The sequence below is a fragment of the Anopheles nili genome, chromosome 2 (genome assembly GCF_943737925.1).
Source record: "Anopheles nili chromosome 2, idAnoNiliSN_F5_01, whole genome shotgun sequence".
Classification (NCBI taxonomy): Eukaryota; Metazoa; Arthropoda; class Insecta; order Diptera; family Culicidae; genus Anopheles; species Anopheles nili.
In genome coordinates, this window is record NC_071291.1 from 11385640 (window position 1) to 11411096 (window position 25457).

At 46.8% G+C, this 25457-nt stretch overlaps 2 protein-coding genes across 2 annotated transcripts; both read right to left on the minus strand.

The window, feature by feature from the left end:
- Positions 1-8400: 8400 nt before the first annotated feature.
- Positions 8401-11489, minus strand: LOC128731732 (cilia- and flagella-associated protein 58-like). The gene is made up of 7 exons (XM_053824864.1): positions 11367-11489; positions 10960-11309; positions 10271-10897; positions 10080-10207; positions 9433-10010; positions 8641-9357; positions 8401-8577 (listed from the first exon to the last, which is right to left on the minus strand). The coding sequence occupies exons 1-7, from the start codon at positions 11487-11489 to the stop codon at positions 8401-8403; spliced, it is 2700 nt and encodes an 899-aa protein (XP_053680839.1).
- Positions 11490-13388: 1899 nt separating this feature from the next.
- LOC128732002 (lateral signaling target protein 2 homolog) lies at positions 13389-25096 on the minus strand. The gene is made up of 4 exons (XM_053825160.1): positions 25013-25096; positions 16723-16863; positions 14415-16639; positions 13389-14328 (listed from the first exon to the last, which is right to left on the minus strand). The coding sequence occupies exons 1-4, from the start codon at positions 25046-25048 to the stop codon at positions 13389-13391; spliced, it is 3342 nt and encodes a 1113-aa protein (XP_053681135.1). The 5' UTR covers positions 25049-25096.
- Positions 25097-25457: the final 361 nt, after the last annotated feature.

The window sequence follows — 25457 nt, forward strand, 5'->3', positions numbered from 1 at the left end:
CTTTTAGGGATGTTATCGTCCGGAATAAAGAACCATGAGTCGTATGAATCTTTACTTACGCGGCATTTGCTACAGCGCATATGCTAAAGCAGACAAACACAATCATGAGGCCAAAGCTTGAGTATACTTTAGCAGTACGTCGAATTCAATTTACTTGTTCAATCGCCCCTTGAAGTTTTTGCACCATCGCCTGAGACTTCATCTTGTGACGTGAAAGTCTCGACCAAAATACCGTTGGTTCACATAAACTTGAAACAAAACCGGATCCGCTGATGTTCTTACTGGATCCGTTTATGGAATGAATTTGCATAAAAATGTAACGCTGAATTTTATGACTTACATATCCAGCACTTTTCTATTTCGTTACCGCGCGGGAATGTAGCTCTGTTGACCATCCGATCGCACAATGGATGCCACCGAAGCGCTTAGCGTAGCTTACAACAACTTACTAGAATGCTAGTGCTAATAGATTGTGATCAGCCCAATCGAATGCTGCCGTGCGGTCTCTGCCCTAAGGTCAGCGATATGCCGCTTCAGCAAATGCAGGCCCAGCTTCCGCCACCGGCTAGAGTAGCCGTCCTAAAATACTTCCCATTGCGTAGGTAGCGAGTCAACTCTGCGCCCAATGACAACTACTTCAGCAGGTCGATAACAGCGGGCAGGGAAATCGGGTTTCCGATGGTCAACTTGAACTTGAACGATGTGCGCGCCGATGTACGGACGGTACACGTGTGCGTCGCGTTGGTTGCGGTGTAACGCACACATACAAACACACATACCACTACTGTTTAGCTGGTTTGGTTCGCGGTCACTCACAGCTCGAAGATCAAGACAGCGCGATCATGCGCCACGACGATCGCATCCATCCGGAAGCGACGAATTGTGGGATTTTTCGTAGTTGGTTTTTGGGCGAGCTTCGCACTTTGCTGCCCGTCATTCATACATTAATTGCCTCCGAAAGCTTTCAAAGATTCACCAGAACCGGTATTGCACGCCGAGACATTGGGCCTACTAATGGCACCTATATTCCACGCTTCATGCGCTGTGATCGATGGTAGGAAAGAATGTAACACTTGGTTTTGCGGATGATCGACGAGTAGCTGGACTTGGGTTTTAATTGTGCGTTTGGTATGACGTGTAAATCCAGAGCACATTATAATTATAACTATCGCGATGGAAATGCAAATGATTCCTCCTTTGGCGTCCATCGGGATGAGAAATATAGTCTAGATAGCCCGCATGGCAACCGAGTAGCACTTTGGCCCGCCAATTCCCATCATCGCATGATGTTACGTAATCTATTTGGCATAAGTAGTCGAATTTATTCTGCCCCACAGATCCGGTTCCTCTTCCCTTTTTTTCCAAATGGTTTGTATGCCAACCGCTTATCATAGTAGAACCAAAAAACAGCTGTCGCTGTCCTCCGGCGAGAGAACAGGTTTTTGGAAACTAAACTTTTGGGAGAAAATCTCAACCTTGCACGGCACGGATGTCAGAAGGCGAATCGGTCGTGGCGATCAAGAAAGCCACCTGCTACGAAAGGCACATTACGAATTCGAAGGTTGCCAGTTTAGATTACGGCCAGACCGCGGCGGATCGTTCCGTGGCGAGGCCGCAGCACCTCGAATGTCAAGAGAGTTGGCGAGCGACACTAATGATCATCACATGCCATCGTCTCCTGAACGAATGCGCAATCGTGGGCGCATGTAGCAATTATTTTCTTCTACAACGGATGATATTAAGGAGGCAAGGCCAGGGCACAAGGTGTCGGATGGTCTCCTGCGTTCGATGATTATGAAACGCAAACGCAATCGATTTTAATTGTTGGGAAGATGTTGTGCTACTGATGCGGTGATAGGCCGCGTCTGATGATGTGCGCTTCCCATTAGATCGCTTTCGTTGCGGCATATCGTTTGACGAGCGTTCAAGGGATCGGGGGTTGAATTTTGCAATCAAAATCAATTCCAAACAGATCGCTAGCCAAAAGGAAGCGTGATTGATGATTAATTCAGCACGAATCAAGCGCACTTTTCTAAGGCATAGAGCCAATCGAAGGGGACAACGTTTGGTATGCATTGTTTCGATTCGTGCTCCCCAAAACTAAACCACTGCAGTGCTAGCTCGGGAAACGTGACAGCGTAGGGTTAGTGAAAGTGACTAGAGTAGAAAGCTATTTGAGCGAGAGCGTGCATATTCCGTGCGTTATGGTGAACATGAGTCGTCTAGCGCAGGGATGAACAACTACTTTGCGTGAAAACACGACCAATGGGTGCTTTCTGGTAATCACAAACGCCTGCGTGAATGTAATTTGCCTGCACTTAAGCATTTTTATTCGAATTCTTAATGCACAGTGTAATTGTCTCATTTGTGTTATTAAGTCTCTACAATTACATAAGCTACTGAAAGCTTCCAAAAGCATTGATCATTACTTGAAGAGCAAAAAGAAACAAATCCGGGTCAATATTTGCGCTGTGATGGAATATGAATGAAAGACCCCATATAAATGAAAGACCCACCGGTCGAAGAGACGCTGTTGCCAATCCCTGGATCCTGCTCCGTAATCGCAATGCTATTTACTCCACCACCGCTCGGCTTCAACAAACCCTAGGAAGAGGTTAACCATGGGGCACGCATGTTGCAGCTTTTGGTGGGACACGCCTTTTCGAGCGTCAATATTTTCCTTTGTTTATGAATTCCATCCCCTCGAAACATGTAGCAAACAAACGGGTGCGATAGCATTGACGCAAATCTGCCCATCCGCAAGCATATTCAATGCTACACGGTGCAAACGACCGGACGAGAGCGTCACCACCGAAGAACCGACCCAACCTCCGCCGAGTAGCGAAGCTTTTGAGCGATCTGCTAATTTCTGATGGCGCGCAAATAGCAACAGAGCGTTCTCCGAGTGCCGAGATGTTTCCGTTGATCGGTGACCCGGACCCGCGTGGTGGTCGCGACAAATTGGTACATTACATCCTTCCCCGCACATGATTGATACCGCGCTCATTAATAGCAGCTTTACGGGCTTGCTCCGAGGTGAACCCGGTGGTGGAGTCATGGACATGGGGCGGCCATTGCATTTGCATCGGTGCAATTCGATCGCCAGCCACTCATTAGATGACGTGGGACCTCAACCGGGGTCCGGAGGTCATTTTACTCCACCTCGGATAACTTCGCTCGCGTATGACCCCATTTAAATCCTGCAACCCCACGCGGTGAAGCTTGGATCTCCTACCTGGCGGAGACAATGAGCTGGTGCTTTTTGTTTAATTTCTTCTTCTCGTGCGATCATACCAGCGCACTCAAACATGGTAATCAGACGACGCGTGGTGTCACGATCGCGGTAACAAACCCACACCCCGTGGTTACATCGGTTACTTACGTTACTGCGGGTGAATCCGCGGTCCAGCTAAACATCCGCTGAATGCGCCTTTTGTCCAGATCGGGGCGGATGACACTGATGCCGTCCTCTACCTGTGAAGGTTGTGTTGTTGGGGCTGCCGGAGCCGGCTGCTGCTGCTGCTGCTGCTGGTTAGCATTAGCGATTGCTGGACTAGCCATGGCACTGTCACTGGGAACTTGGCTGAGTAACTGCACACTTTCAAAACCAAAAAAAAAATCACACCTCTCTGGAAACGCTGCGGGTCCCGGATTTGTGGCAAATCCTGTTCGCACCGCACGCCCTCTGCTTGTTCAGCTGGAATTCAGTGTTTTCGTGGTGCTGTCGTCAACCACAGTGCCGGAGAGCTAGAATACCTGCCGATAACGAGGGAGTAAGCAAACACGCGAACGTCAACAACGGGTTCGGATAGATTTCTGTCACTCGAGCACTCGAGTCTCGAAGAGATGGAAATCCAAACTTCACGGGCACCAACACTCGCGGACCTGTTCACGTGGAAACGCACACCGTTTGGTGTAGTTTTCTCGCCTAGGTCGCGTTCTCACTTTTGAGCTCACTCAACTGCTGCGAGCTACCGCGTGCGATCGTTTTTTTTTTCGTTTTGAGGGGGGTTTAAGCGTCGAAATCTTCACGGTCACAGCGCTCGATCTGGGCCGCTCTCTTTTTCCCGATCGTGCCCTGTTGCGCTTTCCCGCGGAGCAGAGCTTTTAGCGAGAAACGTCAAATTAAGCCACCAGTCCAAGCAAGAAGGAGTCCAACGTGAGATCACGCGCACGAGTCCCACAAGGTTGGGTGGTTCTGTCCCGAAAGAGATGCTGTGCAAAAGTGCAACGTTCAGACGCTACACACACACACTTTCCTTACGTCGATCTCCACGAGAGTTGGCCTCTTTCTGGCGGTAGCGTGTGCGATCGCTTCCACGGCGTTATGCTGCAGTTACTTTCTTTTCTGCTGGAGTTTTTTTTTGTTTTGAATGTCCCATCGCCTCGTTCGATGACTGTCTGTTCTCACGCACTCACTCACTCGCCTTATCTCTCTCCCTCTCTCTCTCTCTCTCTCTCTCTCTCTCTCTTCGAAGAACAACCCGAGAGTGGCTGAAAGTTCAGGCGATCGTACCAAACACTTTTAACGGCGATATTAAGCTATCAATACTTTTTTCTTAATTTAAGCAAACATATACCACACTTACACCCACGCACACGCCCACCCACACAAACTGTTCGACGGAATCCGTTCACGAGAGTAATCCCTGTGCGACGCCTTTTGGCGAAATCGCACCACCAGAACCACGAACAGAACGGACACACGCGATCGCGATCAACCGGAGACGGAAATACAAAAAACACCTCATTCACCAACGACGATCAGCAGCGCAATAAGCCGATCGGTTCGGCTTCTCCACCAACGAGGCTATCTCTTTTTGTGCCGGCACCTGAGTGCGTGGAGGGGCGAGAGACGAGTGAGCCGGTGGGGGGGCAGGTGGTCCATCTAAGAGCTTTGGAAAACTCGTTTTATGAAGCGATCGCGCGGAGAGATGTTACTCCAAGATTTGCTCAGGGCACTCAGCTACGAACTACACACGGTTCATCGATGTAAGCCTCAGTGGACGCGATCACCAAACCATCTTCGATAACTCGAATTAACATTGAGAATCTAGACGCAAGGGTAATCTAACTTTAGAACAACGTGACGCCGAATGTAATCCGCATCCGGATCTGCTCGAGTAACTTCGTTGGACGTTGGTGAATGTTCATCGGATAGCCCCAAAGAGCCTCACGAGTGTTGGGAATGTACGCTTCCGCGTGGTCAAGCAGTCATCGCTTAACATGACTCATTCAGGAAGTCAACCAACTCATCAAGAACGACAACACCAGCGAATCCGCCTGACGACGAAGCCACCAAAAAGCCACCCAGGAAAGTCCCATAGTGCGGAGAACTCACGCGCACGCTCTGCGGAGTGATCACGCCGATGAACGCAGCCTATGGGGGGTTCATTAGTTCATGAGTGCGTGCTACCGACAGAGGCGTCTCCATCGCCTCGATGCATCATGGCCGCGTTCAAAGGGTTCGTCGCTTATTTTCCACCAATGTCACTTTGTTGGGTAATCAATCAAAACGATGGAATGCATACCTTTCATTGATTCATTCGCGTCTTTTCCCCTTCGCTGGGAGCAATCTCGTGTGACGATAAAATATCGCAACATTTATTCGAAAACCGTTAATCAAAAACGCATCGAATCGCCGCGACCTCACACTGGAGGTGTAAATGGGCCCCATCCCTAGACGATATGGCATTCAATGGAGAGCGAAAAATCAAAACACAAACCTCATCTAAGTTGGCATTGATTTTGTCGCGGGAAAATGTCACCAGCGTGCGTATCTGCCATGCGGTGCACGATGACGCCGATCGGGCAGAACGCACTAATCTCGATTTAATTAGTGTCACGAGGCCACAGCGGTAGGTTTTGTGGGGCCAAATCCCGCTCTCCTTGAGCCTCAGAAACCAACCCCCTCCGAAACATTCGAAAAACACCACCCCGTTGGGCGAAGGTTAATGGTCAGGGGTGGTTAGCTGCGACTAGCCGAGCGGAAATGCGCCTCCGTTGGACGGTGGAATTCGATTTCCTCAGGTTTTTGGATAAAAACAAACAAAAACGCCCGACAACGGTCGTATGCCTTCTGAGACGTTTATAAATTTCCACTTGACCGAGCAGGAGGAACCTTTTAAAAAGCGTTTTCAAGCTGTTGGCAACCAACAATCGCGAGACGGAGCTGCTAATCAGCGTGATCGGTAACAAGGCGCTAGCAGATGCTGCGAGTTGATAAGCTAACTCGCTCACTTCACCCTAATCAGTAGGCACGCGTGAGAAATGTGCTTAATTGCGATGCGTCGGCATCGATCCACGTTGTCCAGTGTTATTTTTTTTCCACCTTTTATTTCTCTCTCACTCACACCCTCTGGAGGCGGTGAGTACGCAAAACTAACAGCGGATACATGATCGGCGGTGATTGCAACCGGTTAGACATGCTCGTTCGAAGTGAAATGCAAGTGCACCTCGTTCGAGCTCCGCCTGTTGCGTCTTCCGCGTTACGTGACATGAGCGAACTCGAACTCGAGTCCCCGTCTCGTCTATTACGGTGTAGAGATGCAAGCAGGCAAATAGCACCAACGAAAGCATCACCCAAGCCGTCTGGGGAGAATCTTGTGAACTTACGACGCGATCAAACCGAACAGGAGCTACGAAATGCCGCCAATCGTGGAGAGCTTCTAGAAACCTAATCTACCGGCCAAGAGCGCTGCAGTGCCGTCGAGCACCGGCTAATTTATTGCGCAATCACATCGACAGCTAATAAGTGCATCCGAATGCACTCATGCGACGGCAACACAGCGCCACGCCGGGAATGGTTTTGGTTTGACAAACGACATTCCAACAACATGCAAACATTCCAACGCCCAACGCAAGCCGTGGAAATGGACCGTGTAGAGGTCGTGAGGCGAGGTCGTATCACACATGTGAAGCTCAACCGTGTGCTCGAAAGGCAACTACTCCACAACACCGAGATCGTGCAACAGAAACAACGCGCTTCGCAAAACACGACGCGAATCGGATCAACAGGTTTCCCTTTTTCAGATCAGATTCTAAAGCATCGTCGCATGCATCGTACGCACACAGCCACAACCATTACGACGAAGGCACAAGGACACAAGGGTCACCACACCGTGCCCTCGGCGTCGTCTCCACGGCGTTTCAACACCCACTTCCACCCCAATTGACGAACAGTCAAGGCCGTGCCCGGTCGGCGTGATTGGAACTCGAACCGCGTGGTCGCCATTATTGCGTTTGATAATGGAGAAAAAATATGACGAATGGCATTGCCCCATGCGACCGGGTGCCTGGTGAAAAGACCTTCACTGGGGGTCAATGCACGGTGGGTTTTCCAAGGCGTGGCTTGAAGGCATGTGACCGTTCTGGACCAGGATCTGTAAAAACCTGTTTTCGCGATGGTTTCTCCAATTGCTTCCTTATGATCGTGGCCGCGTGGGATGGCAATGTAATGTCGTTGGGTGGAATGGTAATGCGATGACTTTTGACACCAGGTGGAGTCATTCGAGTGGAGAAATGCCAGCGTTGCATTCGTTTCGACAACCACCTGATGCGTAATTGCCTCAGATGAAGCCCTTACAAGGCGGAAACCTTTATCTGTTATCTTGTATGCTATGAAAAAAAAATCCTTTAGCTGCAAAGCTTTCTTATTATACCACCAGTAACTACAATACAATATTGAACAAAATATTCAAAACAATCATCCCCCATGGATTCGAACATTTAATGTATGTTCTCGATGTATCCCTTTTCGTTTACGCTCTTCGAAAAAATATTCAAACAAATTAACCCAATTACGTGTTGGTTGGTATTTTATTCGTTGTTTTATTCAGTAGTACATGACTTACATAAATGTGATTTACGCGATTTGCTGCTCAATAAGGTGTTGCGTCGTATATTTAACAACTACTTCGACCGGAGATGATTAAAGCGGCACTCGCTATCGATTTTGCATCTTGCATCATCACAGCCACCCGGCTACAATCGACTTATCGTGGTGATATCCCAGCCCAGGACCGGTCAAACTAATTGCCGGAAACACCAGCCAATGTAACCGTCCACCAACCACGTGGACAGACACCAGATCGGTGATGCTTGCAAAGACATTTTCAAACCGTACCCACCTCTACGGGCGTTTAGCACCGCAATTAGGACAGTTGTTTGCTTCGACTGCAATGGAGCAGCGTTTGATGTTTCTTCTCACACAGTGCCATGCGAACGATCGTTTTGCAAATATTTATTCTTCACACATCTCAAAGCCACACCACAGGCACACTGTCTTCGAGAAAAGATGTTTTTTGTTCAAAATATTACGAAAGTTGCAAAGGGAAAAAGCAGTACGGAGATTTCGAGCGATGACACTATTTAATACTCCTGTTCCCTGTGATGAACCCCTCAGCAGATAGCTTTGAAGCCAGAACCTAGCGTACGATAGCTCGAAGTATGTGCGCTCTGGCTGGTTGTACGAATTACGATAATGTCGCTCGTGGCAGTACCACCAGCAGTAGTAATGGCAGCGCTCTCCGTCCGATGACCACGGATGTTCTCGACCAGTTTTATTTTTTCGCGTTTCTGCAATCGAAAAGAGGCGTTAAATCGACACAATCACATTTTATCTCGCGCCATTCCACCAACCTCTTTAACCAGCTCTTTTTTGGTCTCTAACAGGGCTTGCTTCAACTGCTCGAGCGTACAGTCTTTGGATTTTGAATCGAGTTCTTTGATGCGAATTTCGGCCGCAAGCGCCTTCAACTTCTTCGTACGAGCCGTCAGCGCACGTTGGGTAAGCGAGAGTCGCTCCTTGATCTTATGGCTGGGCAGCTTCTCTACCACATCCTTCAGCGCATCGTACATCTTCTCCGATTGTTGCAGGGTTTTTTCCTGCTCGGACACCGTCACCGATTGGTAGAGCACACGACGCTGCAGAGTCTGCACCTTGACGATCAAGTCCATCTTCTCAGGATCTTTGCCGCTCAATTTGCGCCACCGGTGCACATTCATCGGCGTTAACATTTCGTCCTCCAATGCTCGTGCCTTAACACGTTCCTGGTTCAGCACACGGTTCAGCTGAAGCACTTCCTGACGCATGTCAGCCGTATTGGCAAGACCACGCGTTAGGAGATTGCGCTGAGAGCGTAAGTTGCTGATCTCGATCTTCAGCAAGCGAATGTCATCCAACCGATCGCGGTACTGGTTTTCTCCACGGTCCAGCGCCATGTTCAGCATGTTTAGCTTTTCCGTCAAATTGTTGATCTCTTCCACTCGCTGCGTCAGTTGCACCTTGACGAGATCCTTTTCGTTGATGGCTCCTTCCAGTTGCTTTTTCAAACGCGTCATATTTGTCGCGTCATCCTAGTGTAGCAGATGAGAAAAACAAAAGTACAATAACTTACCAAGTGCAGTGAAGAGCTTCAACATGCTAATTACCGATAGGGTCTTGTTCAGCCGCGCATTTTCGTTAGATTTTTCGCTCAGCTCCGACTTTGAATGTTGCAACGCGATGCTAATGTTCTGCACGTCCGTTTTGAGCGCTTGCTTCTCCTTTTCCACCTTGTCGATCGTTTTGTTTGCCTTAAACAGTTCTGCCACTTTGTTTGCGTTCTCCTCCTTCAATTGGTCAACCGTATGGATTGTATTCTTTAATCGCTTCTTGAGACTCTCCAATTCCTTGTTGCACGTGGCGAGATCTCGTTCGAAAATGTTTCGCTCTCCACGAGTAATTTCCAGCAAATTTTGACATTGGAACAACTTCGCTTCACATTCTTTTAGTTTTTCACGCAGCTCCCCGACAAGGTTCTGCTTATACAGCAAGTCCTCGTTCAGTTGTTCTATTTTGTCCGACAAATTCTGCACCTCCTCCGCGTTACGGTCGCGATCCTTCTCCACTTTAAGCATTAGCGTCAGCTGCTTCTGGGCGGCCGCTTGATGCGCCTTGATCTCGTTTTCCAACGTCTTCTGATGCTTATCCAGCAGGGTCATTTGTTCCGTTTGGTCGGAAATGGTTTCTGCAAATGAAAGAGTACGCAACGATTATCCGCAAGCTCACACTGCACTGCTGTCTCACAGATACACACTGTTGGCTTTTACAAGATCCTTGCGAACGAGATCCCTTTCTCGCAGGACTGCATCTACCTGCTTCTTGGCCATGTCGTACGATTTTTTAGACGCATCGCGTTCCTTCTCAAAGGTCACTATCGTATTCCTACAACAGAAAAATAGGTTTCAACAACACTTCGACAAGTTAAACCCTGAGCTTGGTACACACTTTAGTTTGGCCACTTCTTGTTCGAGCGTTCCTTTGGTGCCCTCAATAGCTTGAATGCGTTTCTGCATCAGCTCCTTTATTTTTAGCAATTTGGCATTTTCCAATCGAAATTTGTTGTTTTCGTCTTCTTTGAGCTTTAAAATGTTCACCTTGGTATTCAGCTCATTCGTGACTTTTTCCTTCAGCTGCACCATATTGTCGAAATCAGCTTGGGCTTTGGCCAGTTTCACCTGCGTCAGATTGCTGGTGGTGTTAGCACGCTCCAGGTTAATGCGAGTTGAGCCCAGTTTCATGCTCAACTGGACGGCGTTTCTATGGTCCGTTTCTGCTAGTGCTTGGAAGTGAGCAGCTTCCGCCGTCTTAGCAGCCAGCTCCGCTATCTTCTCAGCGTGCACCGTCTGAAGATGCTCAAGCAGACGCTTATCACGGAAAAGTTCGTTAGATGTTTCATCTACTAGCTTGTGTAGTTCTTTTAGTTTCGTTTCCGATTCGAGACACTTTTGTTCCAATTCTTCCATGTACAAACGCTGCGTGTGTAGACGCCGGTTTAGCTCCTCTACCTCCACGTACAAGCGGTCCCGCTCGCGCAATATGCCCTCCTTGTGCTTGTTCATAGTTGACCCCACACTGTAAAGGGATGGTTCGATTAAAGCTTGGCGCTAGGCATAGCGATGGGAAACATCACTTACTCATCATCTCGATCTCCGTAACGGTCGCTTTCGGCGTGCAGCTTCTCTAGCTTCTCCCTCATTTGGTTCATTGCCTCCTGAACATTTTGCTCGCGTGTTTGAGCAGCGTCCGCACGTTTCCAGGCATCTTGAATTTCGGATTTCAACGTTTCGATGGTGTCCTGATCGCGTTGGGAAAGCTGCATTGCTTGCGCTACACGACCGGAAGCGGCAGACACTTCATCTTGCATTTTGGCGATCCTATCCTGCTCCTCGATTAGATGCTGCCGCAAATTTTGACTCGTAATTAGAAGCTTTTGGAAATCTTCCGCCAATCCATACTGCCCGTTTCCTTGCAAATCTTTCACAGTCTATGAAATTGCATAAATTGTAGAGTATTGTAAATCCTTGAAGGCTAGATAACTTACCAGATTAGCTTTGGAGCAGAGTTCCTCGAAAAACTCATCCGTTATTTCTTTTGGCACCAAATCGTCCTCAAACGTGGACTCTGGTGCCTGCGAGTCTTCACCACTTTCTTCTATTTGGTCCATTTTGAAGATTCCACAAGCCTGCTCGTTATTTCCTGAATAGTTTCACGTGCAATCGCTTTTTTACGTCCAGCTCATGCAGTAACGGACATGAAATGAAAATTTTTCGTTCTGTTTAACACGGAATAACAACTCGCCTCTTTTTCACACTTCCATGGAAACCCACGTTCTCAGGATGGCCGAGTGCAACGTTGAATGAGGTTACGCTAGTTTTTACCCTACATATATGGGCCAACTACGGACAAATAGCCACAGGTGGCCACGTTTTGTTGTCAGAAGCGACACCTTGAGAGAGAGACTGAAGACTGATAGCAACAGTTGCTCAAGCAGGGCTTGACAAGTGTACATGCCCGATTGCTAAGATCCACTGCTAACTCGAACTAAGCGAAATTCTGTTTAAATTCCACCTGCTGAATGTAGTGATCACATGATTTCATTCATTTTCATGTGAAATTCGTTCGGATAATTCGTTCATAAACTTTCCATTCAAATTTTCAATCGCTTTCTTTATTTTGCTTCTTTTCATGGTATCGATTTTAAAAAATATATATATATGTAGATATCACTCAAACGAAGGGGATGCTTCCTTTAGACTTACACAGTTCGTCCCTATACACATTCGCGTTAATTAATGCATAGAGAAATTTCGTCCACGCATATCGGTCATTATCTCATTTATCGTACATACTTGGTTACTTGTTTTTCTTCTTTCTGGAAACTTTTAAAGCAATAGAAAGAACTAGCCTGTCCAATATTATGTTTAGTCAACATTCCCGATCCGCACGAATCACATCCTCTTGGCGGGATTTTTGGATAGAAGTTCAACGCTCCTGGGAGAGTGTATATCTTTACTATTTTGTATATCGAGTACTTAGAAAACAATAATGATCCAAAATTTTGCTATTCAAATACAACGGTAAAACAAAAAATAGAAACAAACTACTATCACTTCAGGTGACAAGACAGAAGCAAACCGAATGCTGCGATCATTGCGATCATAATTTGACTAATCGACTAAAGTTAATTTGATGCATAAAAATCCACACCATAACCCAAAATGCGAAAACTGGCAATGATTCAAACCATACGAAATGATACAATAAAACAAAGTCTTCACGTTTCCATATCCTCTGCCGTACAAAAGCGAGCCGCAGGAGACCGTCCTTCGGGTTCGATTGCTGGGAATGTGTTGGAGCTCAACATTGATAGCAGTAGCATACTCGTTGGGGTTTTTGTTTGATTTGCTTAATGGAATAAACGATAAACTAAACGTTACCAAAAGGATTACCGCTTCGCCCTTCGGCCCTTCTCACTTGTGATCGTTTTGATTTGTTTGCCTTTAGTAGATTTGAACGAGTGTCCTGAATTCCAGGATGTTCTTGGTGTCATGAATTGGTCACATTTTTCTGCTTGTGTCGTGTGTTTCGTTTAACTTTTTGCCTATTGCTGACGTCTTTTCGCATAGTGAAGATAAAGCTCAAATTAGTAAGACGCTCTATGGCTAACGTGGGTATGGGTATGACGTTATAGTTCTCCAGATATATTTTCCTCGCAACGGTTTATGCATGAAACATGAAACTAATTCCTAAATTTCATCCAAAAGAATGGAATATGACGTGAAACATACCAACTTAAAATTAAAAACAAAAGAATCATTCGTACTGTGCTCATCTCGGGGTCAAATAATGAAATTGTATCACAAAAACTAATTACAAATCGACGAATAAAGTGTGTTGTCTCGTATGTAGCTTTCGCATGTCAATAATAAGGTCAAGCAATTGAAACAAAGAACAAATAGAAAAGAATTGTAAACCATTGCGCACTCTAGCTTGTCAGAGCGGGACTTAGGGTTTGCGTTTTTGTGTGTGTGTTAGTCCGCTGTTTGGTTTAGTATGTTCGCTTCTAAACACCAACTTCATGAACAAAGCAATCCCGACAGACACGCACTGCTTTGGTCAGGCCGTATTTTGGTAGCGGTGCGGATAAATTCGAGCAAACCCCACAAAACACTCCGCCACAGTTGCGGCAGTGATGTCGCCTACGAAACGGTGTAAAAGCCGACGCACACGACATGCACCGTGGTGCATCACAGTCCGGAATCCAGCGCGGAGGTTCCTCTGGCATTCGCCGCTGCGACTGCTGCTGCTGTTGCTGCTGATGTTCTATGTGCATATCCCGCCCAGACAAGGAAGAAGAAGTGTTGGCGGAACCACTACCATTATTATTGCTATTGATTGGACTGTTTGGACTGCTTCGGCTGCGACCGTAGTCGCTCTTCGAGCCACTGGCACTGTGTCTGCGAGAGGAGGCTGTTTTTCCTCCCTCAACAACAATGCACGCTTCGCTCAGACTAACGCTACGCTCCTGGGCCGTGCGAGCACTTCCGACGCTGGTGTGGCCGCTGTTTCCACCGCCACCCGGTGGCGAAGTCACGACGGACACGGACACGTTCACCGTCACGTTGCGACTTTCAACGCTGGCCGTTCGACGCACGGGCGATGAGTCACCCGATGATACGGACACAGAATCTTGCTCGGGGTTTGCTTCCTCGGCCGAGTAGATGCTCTGGCTCGAGCCACCACTGTGGTTTTGTTGGTCGGCCGAAATGACGTCCTGTTCGCTCGCCCGAAACTCGAACAAATCGGACGGATTGTGTTGGCCATCCTTCGATTCCTCTTCGTTGGCATTTGCCTCCGGTGATTCTTCTGGCTCGGGCGGGGACGTATTCATGATGAACACACTTTTCAGCATCTTCCGCAGGTCGGCCGCGAAATTCGTCTGCAACTGATCCGCTACTCCCGCGATGCACACAAACAGCCGATGCAACAGGTTTTCGGTTGTTCTAAAATGACACGTGACAAAATGTATGTTAATAAATAATCCTCGAACGAGTCACGACTTGAGATGAGCCGGAGAAGGGAAACCTACTTGAATTTATTTCGTCCTGCCGGCCGTATAGCGAGTGACACCTCCTGCGCATCACTGCACTCGCTTTGCGTGGGCGATGTATCACAGCTGGATGATGAACTGCGCTGCTGTGGCGGTTGCTGGTGCGTTCGACTATGACGTGCACTGCCATTTGGGGCGCAGCTGGTGGTGCTAGAAGTAGTCGTGGTGGCGACCGAGTTGCTAGCTCCTGCCATTTCGGAATGCGGATGGTGATGGTGGTGATGATGGTGATGATGGTGGTGCTGATGTGATTGAGGTTTACGGTGTCCGGATGGTACCGACGACGATGTCGATGCCCGTGGCCGGTGGTGGTTCTGCTTGCGGTGACTACTACTGTTATACTGCGATTGCTTCTTTTGGCTGGAGCTGGGCCGACCTGAGTTGTCGCAAGCTGCATAGGTTTCCTTCTTCGTCGGTCCTCCTATCACGAAATTGATTTCTGGTAATGCGGCATCCTCTTCGTCCTCGTCTTCGTCGTCATCAGCATCTTCATGATCGGCTTCGTCCACGTTTGCTTCTTCGTCGTCACTCGAGGATTCGCTAATTTCGACTTGTTTGTGCATTGTAATGGTTTTGGATCTGACACGATGTGCTTTGCCTGTAATGTTTTCCAACGAAGTCATCGGCTTAACATCGGGATCATCTTTCGGCTCTGCAGCCATCGCGGTCACAGTTCGCTCAGATTCCAGCTCGGGGGACATATCTGTGCTGTGGCTCGCTGTGACGTGGCCTGAATCCGAATCAACAAGCGACTGCTGGACATCACTGCCGGTATTGGCTAGAATGTTTTCAATGTTTGCCCGTGTCAACGTCGATGGAGAAGCCATCTCGACGGCAAGTAACCGCAGCTCGTCGTCCGTTGCTATTATGCTGTCCGTTAGGGGTGCCTCGTTCGTCTGCAGTAAGTTGCCAAAGTTAGTGTTCGGTATCAAGTATCCCGAGGCACAGTCCGTGGTGACAAGCCCGTCCTTTAGGATGCTGTCTTCGTCCGCTTCGTCGTCTTCGTCCTCGTCATCACCATCATTCTGAATGTGGTTGTTATTGTCTTCCTTCTCCGTTCCTTCGTACGTTATCGTCCCTGCACCGTGTGAGGAATGTTGCTGCACCGATCTCAGCCGTGGCTGCTGCTGATTGTGACGGTTTTTTGCTTTATTAGTACTGCAACACCCACTGCTGCTCCCGTCGCTACCCGTCACGATCAGATTGCACCCTACACCATCGGCACTCACATTGTATCCTTGACTAACTACATGCAAATTATTATCACCACCACTAGCATCGTTCGCATCGGTCCTTCTTCCGTCATCGGTAACGACATTCGCTGCGTTCGTCCTCGTGACAGTCGTCGTTGTTACAATGACCACATGTTCCGCGCTTTCGCCCACCGGTTCGTGAGCATCCACCGCACGTACACTTTCACCGGCACCAGCATTGCCGCCATTTTCATCACAGATCAATTGTTCGTTCACGCTTATCTCTTCATTCGTGCAGAGCAGTTTCTCCAGCTGATACAGCTCGTGTTTCGTCAGAGTGTGCAGCAGATCACGCATCTTAATGAGCAGCTTGCGAAACGGTCGGAACATCTCCGAAATGTTGTCCGCCGGCTGGTCCATGTTTAGAGGGCCATCGCGGAAAATGACCAAGCCGGCGATAATTGCCAACCGAGGAATGGAAAACATCAGCGCAGGATCGTACGAATCCACCTGATCTTGCTCGAGCAGCCCCGTCTTTAGCGCCCTTTGCAACGTTTCCGAGAATAGCACACAAATCAGCTCTTGCATTTCGTACTCTTGCTTCGTTTTAACCTGCACCATCGCGCTGACGTACACCAGCTCGAACTCGGCGAACAGGCGATCGAATATCTTTAGGCTTTCGTACAGCTGCTCCGTGGCTGCATCATTGAAGTCCAGCCGGAGCGTCGGGCTGTTTGGGGTATTATTGCGAAGGCACTGCTCTCGAAGACGATTCCGCACGATCTCGAGACTCTTGGTAACCGCTTTTGCGATTGGACGCATCTTTGCCGACTCGGCCTCGCGATTCAGTATTGACGAGCCGGCTGCCAAGCATTCCGCACCGAACCACAGCTGCCCGGCTAGACTTTCCTGCAGTACCTCCTCGGGGAATTTCACTCGAAAGGCACGCTGAGCTCGATCATCACCAAGTAACTCGTCCATGATTTGATTGGTGATTGCCAGAACGCGGTCCTAGAAATGCAAAAGAAAAATATCAATAGGTCAACTCAATGCACTATGTTCAATGCATTATTGCATTAGAATCACGCCTTTACCTGGCATTGGCGCAGGCGGCTAACAAGCCGGGTACAACGGACGGGTTCTGCTCGTCCATCGAAGCTATCCAATTCGCTGGCGATCGCTGTCAGAGCACGATCGGCATGGTAAAATCGTGCCAGCAGAGATTTGTCGTCGGCCTGCACAAAATAAACCAAAGAAATGAGGGATACATGTTATAGGGTTTTTTGTTCAATCTAGTTCATAAAAATAAAATGTATATACAATTATTTCTTAATCATGTGAAATAAAGAAAACAGAGTCATAATTGGTAATTAACATTCTTATGATGGAAAATTACGAAACTGACAAAACAAAATTTATATAAATATATATCCAACAAATTGTGGTAGAGAGTGCACTGATAGTGTAACTGTTTCAAAGGCTTTTTTGCGCTATAAAATGGCACGAAAAAGCGCACATATTTTAATGACTCATAACTCAACGTTCCGGTAAATCCGTTGGTGATGCGATTTGAAGTAAATTTCCCCACAACACAGCGGCAACTCTGCGATACTGGATAGGCATAAGCAACACGCTACAATTCCATCACACCGAGCAGCACGCACGTCCGATTACGCGTTGTTCCCGAACATGGGTGGATGAATCGTAAGCACGCTGTTCATTAAGCGCATCAACTATACGCAATTTTGCGCGCGAAGGACTCCACCAAACGGTGGTTTTGGAGATTGGCGCTACCGTACACATTTCGCTCAAGCCGAAACCGAAGGGCGGCAAGAAAGCAGCATTTGAGGAGGCCACTCGAGGAGAAAGGCCCCCGGGGGAAGCCGTTAGTAAACAAACGGTGTTTTACGGGCTGCCACAAATAATAATCAACAATCAGCATCAACCCGTTACACGACGGTATGTACAAACCGGCTGCAACACGTTAATGTGAGCTGCGATTTTCGCCTTCACCGTCGGAGAGGTTTGGCGTTAGGTCGTTTCCCTTCCGGCATCCCAAGATCGCGGTGGAAGCCGTCTAATTGTGTACATTATCGTGTCTTTGCACCTTACGCATCGATGTCGGATCGACAATGCGAAAGAAACGACCCAATGAAGCAGCCTGGGTGAGCACTTTTCGGTACATTGTTTTGAGCAAATGAAAAATAGGTCAACCTGTCGAGCAACGCCACCAAGGTAGATGTGTCACCAACCGTGAAACTGTGATAGAAATGAAGACTAATTATATGCTCCCTGACAGCTTCCGGTTCCATGGGCTGTGCAGATCCGGATCGTACCTCCTCTATGGTGCATGATGCCACTAACAGCGATAAGAAGGCCAGAGATTGCGGCTTTCTCTGTCATCGCTGCTGGTTTTACTCATCGTTTTTCCGCGTTGCTGTTCATGCGATAATGGATGACTCGTACAGCCAAACTACAGCTCTACCTCTTCTCCATCATGTTTTCTGTGGTATCATTTTCGATTTACCACACATTGACGGTTGATACGGTTCTTCGATGCTGAATATGCTGAATCATCTCCGTGATCAAGATTATTATGTGATTTTGTTTTTACTGGCACATTATCTGTTTCGCGTCGAGTATATTTACTGACATTGGCCAGCGCGCAAAATCGACCGACTACGCCATTTCCGAAGCCATGCAAAGCAGGCCACATCTGTAGGAATAATTTCGAGCACACTTACTAGCTTCGCAATTTATGGCACGTGCATGTCAAGTCATTGACTCACGACAAGAGAACCTTGCGACAAGAAAACATGGTGTTGGGGCTTTGAACAGCGAGCTCCATTGGCTACGATCTTAGTCTCAGCGCGTGATCAATGGTGTTTAACTATCAGAACTAATAAACCCGGAACATGGCAGTTTCGAGCTGTGTTTAAGCTAATCGAGAATTAGCTACAGCGCTACACGCGAAGGAAGAACATTGTTGTTTAAAAATAACATCAAAATACGAACAAGTCCACAATAATTGTACAACATTGCCTCGTGTTTTGAAATACACATACGTTTAGTGTAAATATTCTTAATCAGCTGCGGGACCATAAAAAGCACAATATGTTATACCGAACCAACGATCCAACATTCTACTTTGCAAGAAAACTACAAAAGATCCTCCGAAATCTCGCACCATTAAAATTGCAGTAATTGTTTTGCTTGCTTTTGCAGACATGAAAGTACGAAAGAGAAGAAACACGCGCAGCTACCAAAGTCCGGAGGAAAACTCGTTTTTTACCAACTCGTTTCACCGGGTCACTTAAAGATTAAGATGGTGTGTGGTGGAAGCACACAACGAGGAAAAGGAAATGCAGCAGTATACACACGACACGCAACAACAACAAAAAAACTTCCCTGTTCGGCGAACACATACAACTGCCGAAAGGCTAAAGCTGAGCGTTGATAGTGGCGAACGTGGCGTAGTGGTGGAGTTACTTTCACCTTTACCCACGGTTCAGCTAACGAGCGAGAGTTGTCTGTGCATATCGCGAAGGTGGTATCATGGGATTTATTTTCAGCCTCCAGTTGGATTTACTTCCCCTTCCATTGTATTCGTTCGTCAGAAGAAAAACAGCATGAGGAAAGAAACGTTTAGTTTTGAAATGCGTAGAAACGGGTTTTTTAAATATTCTCATCAGCATGTAAGAAAAGTTTTAAAATAATGAATGGTACGGTTTGCCTCAGAAAGTGCGCGTTACGCTGCAGTTGGTTTTGAATACGCTCGCTGTTGAACCAGTTCGCTTGAAAATACCCATTATCGTTGTCGTCATCATCATCATTCGCTGTATCTCGTCGTGCGATCGAGAAAATATATTCACTGGGAATCACGTTGATTCCAAACGGTAGAAATAACAGCGGGATGTCAACCGATGACTCATCCGATGTATGCGGATAACCTCTCTCGTTTTCCTTCAGAACGAGGGAAAACCTCCACCGAAATGTGAAACAGACCGATCTTAACGACTACTACTACGTCAAGCGTACGTTTCTAGGTCACTTTCCATTCTTTTTTTATTGAAAGCCCATTAACCGTATTGAGCCCTTCACAGAGTGCTTTTATGGAACAATTTATCTACGATTATTATCGGATAGACACCAAATTACCTACCCACGTCACTAAACCAAAGAGACGCCGGCGAAGGAAAGCGAAAGTTAGCGCGTTCGACAGTCGAACATGACGACCATTGAGAAAAAAAAACGGGTAAGCGAGAACGATGGAAAACGAGCAATGAAAAAAAATGGATGAAAACTATACGCAAGATGAAGACGCAAATGATCAACGCGCGCGCGAAAAGAGCGATGAAACAACAAACGTTGGCAGTGGACTCATCGGGATGAGGAAATCACTTTCCATTACTTTCAATTATTGCAATACCGCAAAGGAAAAGGGCACATCGACGGGAAATACCGTTGCTGGCGCATCCGCAACCAGCAGGCGCCGAAGATGCAGCCACCCCACTGGGAAACCGATCGTCGCAGGTTGGAAACCGTATGCAAATACACGTGAGCGAGTAACAAAACGTTAGGCCAAGGCAGGCGGAAACACAAAGCATTCGCGCAAAAAAACAGGGCATCCCCGATAGCAGACGCAAAGCGAGTGAAGTGAACTCGACGCATGCAAAGACGATGATAAAAAAAGGGAAAAACATTTACAAAGAAACAAAGTAATCTTCAGCCGTTGTCCCGTGCTCGTGGTGGCGCCTATGCGTAATCCATCCTCGCGTTTTAGCGGCAGATTTCTTGAAGGAAACAGCAACGAACGAAACCGGTAGAACGGTACAACGTCTCGCGTCGTGCGAGAGGCAGGCCGGAAAATTCACTTCCTTCTTCCTTGATGCGGTCATCACCATCGCGGAGCTACCGTGGATGTCGCGAAGTCGCAGTCTGTCCGTGTGTTCGTGCCGCCGTCGTTATAACCACATGGACCGCTTGGAGCCGCGGGCAAGTTCATTTCGTCGTATTATTGGCGTCGCGGCTGCCAAGGTCAGTACGCAGGAACTCGTTAGCGGCTACCGTCCGTGAAGGCGACACAATGGAAATTGATCGACGCGTTTCCTCGACGGTGGTCCTCTCTTGGCTCACCTGTTTCCATGCGGCTGGCCCATCGGCTGGCTGCGGTTTCTGCGGGATTTCAAAGTACTCGAAGTGAAAGGAGTTTTCCTCCGTCAGCGACCAACGTGTTGCCTTCGCCCTGAAGAGAACGGGAGGAGACCACTTTTCCACGTGCATTTTCCATGGCGCGTGGCAACGTGGCACCAACGGGGATTAAACGCAGAGTGGGCACATGCTACGGTGGCGGTGTAATCAGTGTGACATTTACGTTTTAAACGATTCCGGAGAGAAAGAAACCACTAATAAGACGCTTGGAACACTACGGGTGGTGAAAATGTTAAGTATTGCAAATAAATGGTTCCGATTAAATTTTCTTCGTATAGTATTGCCATTATGGAGTCGCGTGCTGCTGCACAATTAAATCAAAAGGTTTCTACTACGAATGATGCTTTACTTTAAACCAACCAGTATGTTCATATAGTCCTTAAACTTCTTTTATTTTACTGAAAATTACGATCAAAATTCGCCTGCAAAATTCAACTAAGCAGTTTTCAGTCGGCAAAGGCCACCATGAATATTTATGACGTTGAGAAACATCGCCACGTAAGGCAACACACACCAAGAGACCATGGTGACTAACCTTGGGTTGTAAAAATATGCAGTGTGGTTCAAAATTTTTGAATTTTAGCGCCTCGAAAAGGATATTTCAAGTAGATAGCATATGAGGCACTTTGGCCATTTCGCATTTAGCGTTGGGTTACTCCTTTTTTGCTTTTGTGGCGTGTTCGTGACATTGGTTTACGGTGCCACGCGGAACAATATATGCCCGATGTTCTGGACAGTTACATACTGCATAAGTTCCATATTAAAGGCGTGAACAAAGAAATATTTACAGAGCCAATTCTTTTTGGTACTAAGTTGGATGAGTATTTGAAAATGTTTATTTTTATAACATGTGTCCTTCCTGATTTCAACATAAGCTTAACATTCGAAAAGGATGTTTCCTTTGCACTTTTTGTTTTTTTATAAAACGAACCGAAACTTGCTATGGCTTGTATAACAAACTGTGCTCCGTCAATGCCAAAGCTGCCGTGAAAACACCTGGAACCTGGATCATCTAAAAATGTTTGTTTGTATTTAAACTACGATCGATTCACACCTTGGCACATACATTCTAACTTCAGCCTGTTTTGAATAACAATTTCGAATGTCACGAATAATGACATTCATTGTGATCTTCTTGAAACGTGTGTGATATACGTTGAACATTTTTCGGCGCGCATGTCTTAGATTTTACATGAAATTTAATGTAATCCGTTTGCCTTCACGTGTACATGCTGCGATCAAATACCGGTAGCGGTTCGGTGAAGCACGGATAAGGCTCGAAAACTACGATAAGCAGTAGTGGCTTCTCTTATTGCGTCGCAGACACAAAGAAAATCCCTCGTCCACGCTTGAGTGGCGCGTGCAAAACGCAAGTGTTGACCAATGGCGATTGCGAAAGAGCGCAGGAAAAAAAATTTACTCCAAGAGGACGTATTTGGTTTTCAGTTTGGCCGTTTTTCGCATTATCAATTATGGAGGAACCCGTTCGTGTGCGAAGGTTGAATAAGAAATATACCACACCGCGTAGCGCAGCGTTACATCATCATTTATAACAACGCATAAGCGGCCGTGCAGTCGGTGGATGGTTGTTATCTTGGTTGCTTCCACTATGGAAGACTTTCTCTCTTTAAAAATGGCTTCAACTGTCGCGCCAGGCTCATTTCATATTCATATCATATGCTTCGTAATATACACTTGTTACGATCATACACCCATTTGCATTCCCAGCGATCGCCTTGCAGTTCGTCCATTAATTTTGTCTGAAAATTCAGTGAAAACAATCACAAGACAATTGCCAAAAGAAGAAGAAAGGAAAAATGCTTTCGTGCAACGAATAATACCCTTCCGTTCAAAAGATTCAAGTACGCTCAGTCTTCATCGAAGGAGTGATCTTGATGAAACTACCAGACCAGAAAAGGCCACACACCTGAAACCAATACTCTAGCGCATACTGACACACACAAGTGGGTGGCCTCCTTTAGCGAAACCAGTTCGAAAATGCTGGCGCTCGTCGGTGGTTGCTTGTGAAACAACAATCATACCCTCTCGCATGTCGGATAGTTTCAACATTATGCTTCATGGAACATCATTTTTGTTCCTCGTACCACCTCCTACTCTGCATCCCTCCATCTCTTATCCACCTTATTAAATCTTCGTTCACCTGTGCCACTGCTCCTCATTACTGAAGGGCGTCATTCGTCTGCCAGGGACATAATGTTCCGGTCAGTTCCGGTGTTGCAATGCTCAATGGGAGTAAATTGAGACACAACGAATTCGTTTCATTACAGTTATACGTTGGAAAATAAATAACGATCGAACATTCACGTGCCACAATGCCGATTTGAACATAGAGCACTAGAATGTTCGTCAGTGTTCAGAAGCATGGCAATTGCCTGTATGGCAAGGTGGAAAGGGTTGACCATGTCAAGTTGCTAAAGTGCGGTGTGTTTTTGAAGAGGAAATTGCATGGAAGGCACTATAAATGCTGATCAAAACAAACGTAAAGCTCGTGTTTGAAGTTTAGCTTATCGATAGCAGGAGAGCTAGTTGCAATTGATTTCATTACTAATCTTGAATGAAAAGAGATGACGCATTATCCATGGATCGAGTACTTGGACATTTTCCAAGCTAGGTCAATCGTAAAACCTCTCTTCAAAAGTTTATTTACGTTGATTTGATATCGGAATGCACAATTTATGCTCCTTCGATAGGAAAAACTATGTCGAATCTGTGCTTTCAAAATGTGGGAACTCTGCTGAACTATTTTGGTAGCGTTTGGTACCCTAACGGACAAAATCATTAAGCGTGACTAGTATTCGATTGGGAAGTACCACTTGGACGTATTGATAAGAAAATTCATTGTGTAAGCCCTTTATTGCTACACAATATCAACAAATCAAATGAGAATGAGGAGAGCGAGGGGGAGGTACAGGGAATGGCCAAGAGTAGGAAGAAAATAGACACGCCGGATGCACATTCGACAAAGTAATATAGGTTATCAACGTCCAAATAAATGCTCGATGGTCTGACAATTTTGCTGGGGATAGTCACTTTCTGTACATGATTAGTAGCAACGCAATTCAGACTCGAATAATCGATGGAGTCAAATGCGTTTGCATCATTTTGTAACTGATGCGTTGATGGTTCTACTGATTTTGGTTTGCTTAACTACTGCCCCTGTGCAAAATATTCATTAAATGCGAAAAAATGCTCCGCAAGAAAAAACCACTCAACCAAAATACCATTGCAGATAACCTAATAACCGATCTTTCAAGAATATCAAAACATTACAAGAACAAAAACACCTCTTATAGCAATAAACATTTGCTGATTACTCAGGGACACGTTGTGAACGATAAGCTGGATTTGAGAAGTGGGCTTGTTCTTATCAATGCAAATTATCCCGTTGATAAGATAGCAGTGCTTTTCAATATCTTTACGGTGCCTGATCGTCAACGATACAACGCGCAAAAACCTTGTCCGAGGTTGATACCAGAGACAAGCTACGGGTGGTTCAATTCCCGTACCGAGATGGCGCTCGGGTTATTTCAACATGGGGTCGCGTTAGTAACATGCACTATTTCAAGGTCCCGTCTCGAAACTCTATAACCTATAACAGTAATGGCAAGTCGTTAAAGAGAGAATTTTCCCTAATGTCTGCTGCATACTTTTCCACGACAGTTTTAGAGTATCTTCACAGGAGAAGAAGGATCAAATCCATAATCAAAACAGAGAAGACAAAACTTTTTCAAGATTCGGTTTTTGGGTATTTGTTAGACAGAAATATGCAGGGACTATTCTCTTCGCAGACGGCATGCAATTGGCAGACGTCTGCTGCACTCCAGATTTCGCTCCGTGCGTATAGACGGGCCTATGCCTACGCGAACTACGTCACACCGCAGACGGGAAGGGGAACAAGAAAAACAATACTCCATTGCATTTCTCATCGCCGTTTTCTCTTGCGTTCAGTAATTTTGCTTCAACTAATGCTTTAGCACGACCATTCTCTGGAAACTGCCGTCAAATGGAGAGGAAGCAGACGTATAAAAAAAAACAAAAGCTTCTCTCGAACGTGTGACTGACGCATGAAATGAATGTAGCTACAAGGACGACTGAGAAAAAAACACGACTCTTGGGCTTGGTAATGGTCAGACGAGCCCCAACACCACTTACCTTTGGCTTGTTCAACCATTTTCGCAACGAATCCATCGCTGGTTGTCCTCTCCCCTACGCCTGCACTTGATGTGGCTTATCAATCGCACCCTACAAATGCACAACACTGATTTCACGAGGTGCCGCGTACGCTTCACTTTTCGGTTGGCTTGGATTTTTGTGGGATGCGCGGGAGCTCTTATTTCCCTACCCAGAACGCCCTTTTCTTCGGGGCAGGAACGAAACGCCTGTTTCTGTTTTCGTCACCACACTGCACGGCACTTGCTTATGTTGCCACACCAACGGAAGTGAGGTGACCCAGGCAGGCAACGTAAAACACTTCATTCAGGAAAACAAAACACACTCAACAAACGCACACTAGCTGGTTCGCCGCAATGCTTTTCCTCTAGCCATACATCGTTGATTTAACTTGGCCAGCAAAGGCAGGCTTTTCGCGAAGCAACCC

What these genes read in the sequence shown, in the direction of transcription:
- LOC128732002 (XM_053825160.1), bottom strand. Translation starts at nt 25,048, where the DNA reads ATGGATTCGTTGCGAAAATGGTTGAACAAGCCAAAG. An exon ending in AATGGTTGAACAAGCCAAAG is followed by an intron (nt 16,864 to 25,012) that starts GTAAGTGGTGTT and finishes TATTTTGTGCAG; the next exon opens with GCCGACGACAAATCTCTGCT. An exon ending in GCAGGACGAAATAAATTCAA is followed by an intron (nt 14,329 to 14,414) that starts GTAGGTTTCCCT and finishes GTGTCATTTTAG; the next exon opens with AACAACCGAAAACCTGTTGC.
- LOC128731732 (XM_053824864.1), bottom strand. Translation starts at nt 11,489, where the DNA reads ATGGACCAAATAGAAGAAAGTGGTGAAGACTCGCAGGCACCAGAGTCC. An exon ending in TACGGAGATCGAGATGATGA is followed by an intron (nt 10,898 to 10,959) that starts GTAAGTGATGTT and finishes ATCCCTTTACAG; the next exon opens with TGTGGGGTCAACTATGAACA. An exon ending in GGATCTTGTAAAAGCCAACA is followed by an intron (nt 10,011 to 10,079) that starts GTGTGTATCTGT and finishes TTTCATTTGCAG; the next exon opens with AAACCATTTCCGACCAAACG.